The 10777-nt window shown below is 37.2% G+C and overlaps 1 protein-coding gene and 1 long non-coding RNA gene across 2 annotated transcripts; both read right to left on the bottom strand.

Moving 5' to 3' along the window:
• Positions 1-113: 113 nt before the first annotated feature.
• LOC128681660 (oocyte zinc finger protein XlCOF6-like) lies at positions 114-10106 on the bottom strand. Its single transcript, XM_053765749.1, has 6 exons — positions 9169-10106; positions 8308-8704; positions 7367-7522; positions 6441-6546; positions 4048-4193; positions 114-3683 (listed from the first exon to the last, which is right to left on the bottom strand). Exons 1-6 carry the CDS (start codon positions 9806-9808, stop codon positions 2870-2872), a joined length of 2259 nt encoding a protein of 752 aa, XP_053621724.1. The 5' UTR covers positions 9809-10106; the 3' UTR covers positions 114-2869.
• Positions 4634-6434, bottom strand: LOC135309977 (uncharacterized). The gene is made up of 2 exons (XR_010370254.1): positions 5991-6434; positions 4634-5893 (listed from the first exon to the last, which is right to left on the bottom strand). It is a non-coding gene; the product is annotated as an uncharacterized LOC135309977 (long non-coding RNA).
• Positions 10107-10777: the final 671 nt, after the last annotated feature.

Below are 10777 nucleotides of genomic sequence, written 5' to 3' on the forward strand. Positions count from 1 at the left end.
TTTTGTTTGTATCTGTGATTTTTAGGTTATAAATGTATTTAACTATCTGTGTTTGTTAAAAATATAATACCTTCGATTAGCGCGGAGATGTTAGGTGTTGTAATAAAAAAATATTATTGCAATAGAATGGTTTTATTTACATACACAATAGTTTTCTACCTTACTGCATATTTACATATACAGATACCAAAGACGGTGCAAAATGAGTCCAGTGGCGCCATCATTTAAATTATCTTAAATCGAAAATAAACAGTACTCCTTATACGAAAGTTACTTTAAGTTAAAGATGTTTTGTTTCATTCTGTAATGTTAACATTGACAGAAGAATGTTGAAAAATTTCATAGTTCCTTTCTCATCGAATGTGTTGCTGTTAGCAGCACACTGGTGTCAGATTTTATACAAATCGCCTAAAGGCATCTGACATGACTTTTACAACTACCATAATGGTATGGTAGTATTTAGCTTAACTATGGAGTTAAGCTAGCCAAGTAGTCGCGTACACACCAGTGAACTGAACTGTCTATCAGTGTGCAGGTTTCCTCACGATGTTTCCCTTCACCGGAAGCAAGTGGTAGTCTATGAAAACTACTATACATGAGTCAGATTGTTATACAAACTCATGTGGCACGAGTAGAATTCAAACTTGGGACCTTTTGACCACAAGCGGACGGTCTTAAACATTGGACCACCAAAACATACTTCAACATAAAGCATGCTTTAAAACTAATAATTGGCAACTAATAATTATAATTCTTAATTGGCAGTCAACGTGTTAAAAGTAATTTGTTAACATAATTTGACCAACAAGGTATTTACGTTTGAAAGTTGGGAAATAGCCGCTAAAGATTGTTGCAAAAAGGCCATGTGATTTAAAACTAAAACTTTTCTTATGAGGGCGCCACTGTGCCGATGTTAATCTTAATAAGATACAAAATGACAACAGTCAATGTTGTGTTCCTATACATAGAATGCTAGAATATAGTCTTAAACAATAAATAAATGTAATTTCTACATGTCTAAGGCTAAAATTATGACGAAAATTAGCTACTTTCAAAATAGTCAAATAAGATTCGTTTTTTCTAATGTCAGAAACAAAATTTTATAACGGAGTTTGTATGGCATTCATGAAATGTGACGTCACGGATTTTGGAGTCACAAAAGCATTTTTTATATACTATAATGAGGCCGAAGAAATAGTAAATCTTGTAATTAGTAACATAAAGCGACATTTGGTTATTGCATTTCGATTTTTAAATACCTGAACGAGTTTTATTTTATACCCAGTCAAGTAGCCGATTATATATTACGGTTACCTGGAAAATATCAATATCTTCGACGTAGACAGCTGCCAATATAAACGACGTGTTGACGAATGATGAAATGCAGTTGGTATTTAAAGAAAACAGTGTCAAAAATTATACCAAATTATTTTCGGTCTCCCATATGAATTGGCTGATAATCTTTTGAACGAATTTTTGTGTCGAAAGTCGAATTTTCATTATTATATCACTGTTTATTTATTTTGGAAGTTGTTCTATTTCATGTACTGAGCATATTGTGATATAGTGTGCTGTGAATTCAAAATTACCCTGCATTTTGAAAAATAACAACTTAAATCTCCGCTATAATAACCTGAGATAATAATAAAAACCCACGCGAAGTCGCGAGCAAAATATATTACTTAATAATAAAACAAAGGTTGTATAATTCCCTAAACATTAACACATATAATACAAATACTTATCACCTCCTTATAAAAAAACGTTATTCCCTGATTAGCCTCGGAAAAGTAATTCTTTGTATTGTCTCGTTCTGTCAATGCTGAAAAGAGAGAGAGGGACAAAACAAAGATATGCTACTCCAAGCCTAATCAGAGAATTAAATGTTTATTAATAAGGCGGATAGTTACTAAACCATTTTAACTAGAAATAAAGAATTATAATTCTAATATAATTATTTATCATAATTATCATAATAGGTATTAATTAATAGTGCACTTTAAGTCCCAAATTTACCGAATTAAATGTACTAAAACCTGATTATTAATTGCACGATATTCTGACAAGTGAATTTTTCTACATTTCAGAAAAGATAAACCTATTTGAGTTATATCCAAATAAAATAAAGAAATATAAACAAACTGGCTCTAACCCGCGGCTTCGCCCGCGTAATTGTCAACATCTAGGAAAAAATTCAAGAAGATTGGTTGAGTAAATAGAGCGCAAAGATGTAACAAACTTACTTTCGCATTTATAATATTAGTTAGGACTAACAAGAGTTGAATGATCTAATTCTATTGTAGCACCGTTTGGAAGTGATGAAAGATTTCTTGTGTATACTAAATGGAAAAAACAGTGAAAATCGGGCTCCTCTCGTATGTCGTCTGACAATGGTCGAAAATTCAAACGACTTTAGTCTTTATACATTAAACAAAATGGTTATCCTAAAAATTTATGTTTGTAATTAAAATACTTAAACAGGGATTCCTGATAAAGAAAAATCATTTCCCAAATAATCACAATAGCTTTGATAACACGATAATAAGTAATCTAATTACTATTTAAAAATTATCATTATATTTTTAAATTTTTGGGCAAATTTTGATTTTTCTCAAATATTTTCCATTCACAGATTGGCTGTTTCAATGTTGGCAACATTTTTAAATGTCAGAATTCCGTGGAATTATCAATCAGGCGAGCTATGCTCTTGTCAATGTTACATGGAATGAAACACAACTGTTTTATCTAGTTGTCATATACCTTCTCTATTCTCATCATGATAGATCATGAAATAGAATACAGATTTCCCCACTATGTTTTCCTTCTCGCACGCTCGCACGGAAAGCAGACCTTAATCTAATTAAATCCTTCATTGTACTTGTGTCCCGCTGTTATCTTTCCTCTTTTTCTGATTGGCGGTCACTTGAGACAGCCATTCTTTAGCTGTTTTATCCAAAACCTCTTGCGGAGTCTCCTTAGCCTTATACAACGGAACCCCATGCCTTCTCCGCATATGTTTATCCCTATTAGGATTATTCGTGAAGGTTCGGTCACAGAACTCACACTGGTACGGCCTGACACCTGTATGCTGAGCCGAATGGTTCTTCAATCCGTTCTTCTGTCGAAAACTTTTGTCACAAATCACACACACATAAGGTTTAGCGTTCGTATGCACCATTTTATGCCTTTGCAACTTATTTTTCGTCTTGAACGCATTACCACACTGATCACAAGTAAACGGACGATCAACTAAATGAGTTTTCGCATGATTCTTCAGCTTGACTTTAGTCGGGAAGCCTTTCTTGCAGATTTTGCATATCTCTGAACGTTCTCCGTGTATTTTTATATGAGATTGGTACGTCCAGAAGTTGAAGTAGGAGTTTCCACACGTATCGCACACGTAGCATCGTTCTTTGTATTCGTGTATTCTTCGATGGATCTTAAGTTTTCCAACGGTGATGCAGTTCTTGGAGCAGATGTCACAGGTGACGTCTTCTTCGGAGTGTGGTCCTGGTCTCCGCATGGCTCCGTAGTCAAAGATGTGTTTCCGGAGCAGCTCATCGTTCTCGAAGATCTCTCCGCAGCCGTAACAAGGTTTGGAGATGCCGGAGTAGTGTTCTTCGATGTGGGAGTCCAGTTGGGCGGTCGACTCGAAGTACTGGTTGCAGTAGTGGCAGAAATGTCTAAAAGAAAATAAACTGTATCAAACAAAACACTGCCAAGTGAGCTATATTATTAGTAACACTTTTTGTTTAATTCTTATTTATCTGTATATATAAAGTAGCTGTTTGTTGTTTATGATACATAATTTAAATAAAAAAATATCTTATCTTATGATTGATGAGTTTTCATACACTTTGAAAAGGCACGTTATCCAAGGTTGCTGTAGGCTATATTTTACCACAAAATTCCCACGGGAGCGAAGCCGCGGGCAACATCTATAGTTTCTATTAAATCCGCGCATCCTCCTTTAAGTCGTAGGAAAAAACATCAGACATTTATACAAGTGAGCATACAGTTTATTAGAGAGCAAACAAACAGGCATACTTGAGGTTGGGTCGATGGGCGTGCACGTGCTTGACGAGCTCGCCGAGGCTGCGGTGCACGCGCAGGCAGTCGCTGCACTTCAGCGCGAAGCACTTCATGTGCACCTCGCGCACGTGCGCACGCAGCGCGTGGACGTTCGGCATCGTCTGAGAACATATTCAAAAAAATTCTGAATTCTTGTCGGTGGCGCAGTGGTAAGATTCTTACCACTGAACCGAGAGGTCCCGGGTTCGATCCCCGGTCGGGTCATGATGGAAAATGATCTTTTTCTGATTGGCCCGGGTCTTGGATGTTTATCTACGAGGGGAGGTCAAAAAGTTCGCGGAATAAGGGGGAAGCGGGTTGAAATTAAACACAAAACTATTTTTCCTTTTCAATATATTCTCCCTTAAATCTAATACATTTTTCAGATCTCTCAAATAACTTATTTATACCATCGAAAAAAATGATTTATCTTTGGTGTCAAAATAGGCCGAAATTGCCGACTTCACTTCTTCATCGTCGCCAATTTTTTTTCCACGCAGCTCTTTTTTCATTTTTGGAAATAGATAATAGTCACTGGGTGCCAGGTCTGGACTGTAGGGTGGGTGGTTCAATTGTTCGAAGCCGCATCGGTGAATGGCAGCCGTCGCAACATGGCACGTGTGAACGGGTGCGTTGTCGTGCAGAAGGAGCACACCTTTTGACAACTTTCCTCTTATTTTTTCCTTAATAGCTTCTTTTAATCTTTCCAGTAAAGAAGCGTAGTACTGTCCCGTTATAGTCACACCACGTTCTTTGTAATCGATCAATAAAATGCCTTCTGTATCCCAAAAGACAGTCGCCATGATCTTGCCAGCCGATTGTGTCACTTTGTACTTCTTTGGAGGAGGTGTGCCTTTTTTATGCCACTGCATCGACTCTTGCTTCGACTCAGGTTCATAGTGGTGAACCCAGGTTTCATCACCAGTAACAATCCGGGCCATAATTGCTTCCTTTCTCTCTCCACAGAGCTCCAAAAACTGACGAGAACACTCGACACGTTCACGTTTTTGAAGTGGTGTGAGCATTCTCGGAACCCATCTTGCACTGACCTTAGTCATGCCAAGATGATCATGTAGAATATTCAAAATACTGGTTTCGGATACTCCAATCATTGCTGCAAGCTGCTTCTTCTTCAACCGGGTATCTTCCAATACAAGTTTTTCTACTTTTTCGACGATTTCCGAAGGGTGGCCTCAATTGGCCGTCCGGAGCGTGGGTCATCTTCAATGGACTCTCTTCCTTGTTTGAAAAGACCATGCCACTTGTAAACCATGGTTTTTCCAGGGGCAGAGTCCCCGTAAACAGCCAACAGCTCTTGAAAAATAATCTGAGCGGATTTTCCTTGCTTGGTAAGGAACTTAATAACGGCGCAGTGTTCAATTTTCTCCATACTGGCTGATTTCTTCCCGATTCAGTTGTTTACAGGTCGATAACACAAAAGTTAATGACCCGATTACGTTCAAATTTGATATATATACTTTTAATGAGATGCTCAACTAATAACTACCTGGACGAGAAAACCTACCCCCACCAACCCCTCCATTCCGCGAACTTATTGACCTCCCCTCGTATATATGTATCTATACTATTATTATAAAGAAGTAAGCGTTTGTGAGTTTGTATGTTTGAAACGGGTAATCTCCGAAACTACCGAACGTATTTCAACAATTCTTTTAGCATTAGAAAGGTACATTATTCAAGTTTGCTATAGGCTATATTTTATCTCAAAATTCCTACGGGAGCGAAGCCCCGGGCAACATCTTGTATGTTATAAAATAAAGTATCGTTGAGTTAGTATCCCATAACACAAGTCTAGAACTTACTTTGGGGCTAGCTCAATCTGTGTGATTTGTCCTAATATATTTGTATTAAAAATAAGAATGTGATCACCGTTAAGTGCGTAATGTTACTTTCCCAACAAGTAAAGAATTTTAAAAAACACCCGTCTACTTAAAAATATTTGTATTGAGCCCTTTATTTGATACCCTTATTGTAATATTTGAAAGAAAAAAATGTTTTTCAACAAGTCCAATGGCGTTGCACGGGCCGCCATTTTTTTTTAAATTATTGACAGTTTCAAACACAATTTAACACTGTTACGTTTTAGTACGATATATATTTGTTTACAATACGATATTTGAAGCGGTGGTGATGTCGCCAGTGAATCTAAAAGTCCCTGGTTTTCAAAGACCACCACTTGCTTCCGGTGAAGGAAAATATCGTGAGGAAACCTGCAAACAGATTGATTATTAACATGTGTGTGAAACGGAGAAGGCAATGGCAAATCACTCCATTACTAATGCCAAGAAAGTGGTTGTCATTGGAGTGGAGCCGTGAGTCACGAGCGCCAGCCGCGGCCGCCACATCACCTGGTAGCAGTCCTGGCACGTGTACACGTACTCGTTCCAGGAGCCGAGGTTGTCGTCCACCAGCCGCGGCCGCTTGCGCCGCGTCGTGTGCGCCAGCGGCTTCGGCCTGACATGAGATAATACATAAATATTTCAAGACGAAATGTCGCTTTACTATCGAGAAAATTTATAACATTGTCATCTTAATAATACTGACCTCGAATGATAACGGTTCCCTCTATTTATACAACCCATATATTAAATAAACTAGCTTTTGCCCGCGGCTTCGCCCGCGTATATTTCCCATGGGAATTCCAGTTATTTTTCCAGGATAAAAGGTAACTTATGTCCTAAATACATCAAACTACATGTATGCAAAATTTCATGAAGATTGGTTGAGTAGATAGAGCTCGAAGAGGTAGCAAACTTACTTTTGCATGTTAGGAAGTTAGGATATATCCTCTCAAACTCAAACGCTAAAGAAAGAAAGAAAAACTTTATTCGGCTAAACAAAACACATTTACATATAATGTTTACATGCTTAAATATACCAAATTTTAAAGAAACTTAATAATGAAAATACGGAAATCGAAACCGAAAAGTTAACCAGCTCAACTATATGCCGCGGCACGAGCTACAGCGCTGATTTTCACCTGGGCCTGTATAAGTGAAATAAAAAATATAATTTGACTGGAAGAAATCCCACCATGGGATAAGTCCTCAAGTGTATATTTAGTTTCTTGTTATGTATGTACTTGTAAATGTGTTTTTTGGACAATAAAGATGTTACAAACAAACAATGCATTATCATGGAAACTGAAGCAACTCAACTCTGTAAAGTACCTAATTGGAAGCGAGCAGATAAAATTCTACTCTCAACATCTGGTTACAGACAGACAAACATAAGGACAGGTGAAACGAAATGAAAGCTTGTAAAATGGACTCACTTATAGGAACTCTTATGTTGCTTCAGCGCCTCGTAGTCCGGGAAGATTTCCCCGCAGAGCTCACAAATCTTCTGCCCCCCGGACCAGTGGGTCAGTGCGTGGAGAACGCACTCCGCTTTGCTTCTGAACTTCTTGTTGCAGTACTGGCAGAATAGTCTGGAAGAGAACGATTTTAAATAAATAAAAAAAACGTTTATTAGTTCTTACTGCCCTGCTCTAACAGATAGAAGCTTTCGCCAATGGTGGGTTCTCATAGCTACATAAAAACATAGTATACAATATGATAAATCCGTCCTTGTACAGTCAACAGCACATCAACCTACCCAAATTCAATGCAATCTCGCCGCTATTACCGCGCCATAAAGGTTCATGAAGGGTAATGTGATGTGCTGTTGACTGTACATTTATCTTGTTTAAATTGTAATTTGTGAACTTACTTTCGTGCTAAATAAAGTTATTGCTAACAAAAAACTGTTATATACACATATAATTGTTTAAATTTTGGCGCAAGAAGCAGACAAGAGCAGACTCTGGGCTCCGACGCTGTACAGCCGGGAAGAAACCGGAAAAATGCTCAGAATTGTCTAATAAGATGAAATAACAAAACGATATTTCGTTCAGAGCACATTTTCAAAGTAATTAAGCTATTTAAACTCACAAAATAAGTTTTCAGATGCGGCACTACAGTCGCTGATAACAACGTGGACGAACTACTGCCAAGGCACTCTCGTGGCGCCGCCTTTAGAGCACCTATCACTTTATTTTAGGTGTTACTCAAGATATAATCATTATTACAAATCAATTAGCCTAGTGGTTCCTAATGAAGAGATCTATAAGATAAAATAAAAATATGCCCACACCAAAAAATCACCTCATATGCTGCATTTAGATGTGAAAGAATGACAGACAAATAGATTTTTAATATTTGGATAAATACTAACCTTAAATACTCTCTATGAGTCCTCACATGTTCTACAAAAGCGTTGAATGTGTTAAACTCATCATTACAATCAACGCAGCTGAATCCGTAACAGCAATTGTGTGTATATCGGCTGTGTAGCCTTAAATCCTCCATTGTATCCGACTCTGCTTTGCAATGATCGCATGACCACAGATAACTAGCCCAAGAAAATGTTACATTCTTAACGTTAGTAACGGTTTTCTTGGTTGGACTTTTTGCAGTCTTCTTTACTTTGTATGTTGTCTTTTTTGAAAGTGTGCCCGAGGACGATGATTCATCTTCATGTTCTTTCTTGGGTTGTTTGAATACGGTTTTGATTGAAGAGCCGGCTTTAGTGTCTGGAGTTGATTCCTGTCTGTTTGGGATATTATCCATGTCTGTAAAATTACATATGATAATAATACATCATAATTTTTTTTTATTGACTGGAGTAGGTTGAATTGGGCTCAAATTTCGCACTGAAATTTTTCATCTCATTATCAACAATAAATCTTTATTGTTTAAAGTAGACATGTTAAAAGTACATGACAAACTAAAGGTAAATCAGTATGTTCTATTATATTTATTAACCCTTAGGCAGGTTTTGGTGATAATAAAAACAAACAATGCATCAAATCTTGTGAGAGAGTCAACTGGATACTTTGGGTTACCAGCTAATCCACACCCCCATCATGTGAGGTTGGGTGAAAGGGTCCCAGTAGGTATATCAGGAGATAATAATAATCAATAATAAAAAGTGGGTTTTTCTTGGAAAACTAAAACATGTATAGGTTCAGAGTTGACCCTGCTGCTACTGCTATAGCAGTAGTGTGTCAGGGAACATGTTAAGCTTAATAAATACCTGTATAATGTGGCTCTGAGTCTGAACTGTCTTCCAATTCTGTCTTTATAACCCTTTTTCCAACGACCATCTTCTGTATAACGTCAATCTGCATCGGTTCCACCTCTTTCTCTCCCGACACATTACTCTCTTTAGAATACAGCGCATTGAGCTCGTCCTGCGCTTTCTTTACTTGCAAGAAGAATCTGTAACTTTCTATACACAAGTTATGACAAGTCGAGCATGCGAGCTTAGGAAGCTTGTTATGTGATGAAAAGTCTACTTCTAACTTGAGGAATGACAGCAGTTTTATATACTTCTCGACTATATCCTCTGTAGATAAGTCCAAAAGGTCTTTGCAGTCCATTTCTGTGGCGCAGAAGCGGCAGTGGCTTCGCGAAACATCATTGTCTTCAGATTGGCGAACTGATTCTGTTTCTGAAGTTGTTGTCGCTTGCTTATCGTAATTAACGCTATGGCTGCTCGTATCAGCACTTTCGGACATAGTACTCATAGATTCTCCGGGAACCTTCGATTGTTCACTGTAGTCTAGAGGAAATATAGACGAATAAAGTTTCTCATTCTGGCCGTGTTGTTCGTGAAGTATGTTCACAGTTTCCGTTAACAGCCGTTTTGAATGCTGACTGGATTCTCTAGACATTGTTTACATGGGTTACGAGAAGAAAATAATAGAAAAATTGAGGAAAACACACATCACTATTTGGGATTTATGTGACAGGCCATTATGGAATGAAACCGGATTGAATACGCGAGAGCGCGCATCATCAGTTCTAAAAGTCGAATTCACAATTGATTCCCGAAAATACACAGCAGGTTGTCAACAATAACTTATCATTTAATAATCGAGCACTATTATTGTTTAGAAAGAAGCAAAACTGATTAGTGATTGCAATTGAGAGAATTCGCAAGTTTCCATTTCGCTTGCTTTTTGATTTGACATTAATTTGACAGCACCACATATTTTTTTTATTTAGTTTATCCATATGCAAAGGGATCTAAGTCCATTCAGCCACAGACAAACAAGTGTTTTCGACGAAGTGACATTCGACTTTTAAATAGATCTATATAGCTCGCAAAAGAAAAAGTAATTAATATTCTTTAAATAAAAATATTGTTGAGATACCTAGGTACCCCCACGGACATAATGACTAGGTACCCCATGTGTTAATCCAAGTTATCAGCAACCTCCCTGAACAGAATTCATAAAAATTGGCCCAGCCATTTAAACGTGAAGAAGTATCATACTTACATAAAAATTTTCGCCTTTTTAATATTATTGGGATTACTTTATCATTTAAATAGAAATCATGTTTGTATACATAGATTTTATTACTCTATATACCGATTTATGTATGGGCACCATTTTTTATATTCGATAGCATTTATCCGCGTGAACAGTTATTTTTTCCCATATGAAGTGTAAACTACCCTTCTACGTATTCAACTTCCTGAAGTTTCTTTACGCATTTTACGTAAATTATACGTAAAAAAAACTTCAGGAAGATTGGGAGAGTAGATAAGCCTGAAGACGTAACAAACTAACGCATTTATAATATTAGATGTTTGTTAAAAACAATTAGGATTTCTTCATGCCAGACCACATGGTCCA

Source organism: Plodia interpunctella, chromosome 27 (assembly GCF_027563975.2).
Source record: "Plodia interpunctella isolate USDA-ARS_2022_Savannah chromosome 27, ilPloInte3.2, whole genome shotgun sequence".
NCBI classification, from domain to species: domain Eukaryota; kingdom Metazoa; phylum Arthropoda; class Insecta; order Lepidoptera; family Pyralidae; genus Plodia; species Plodia interpunctella.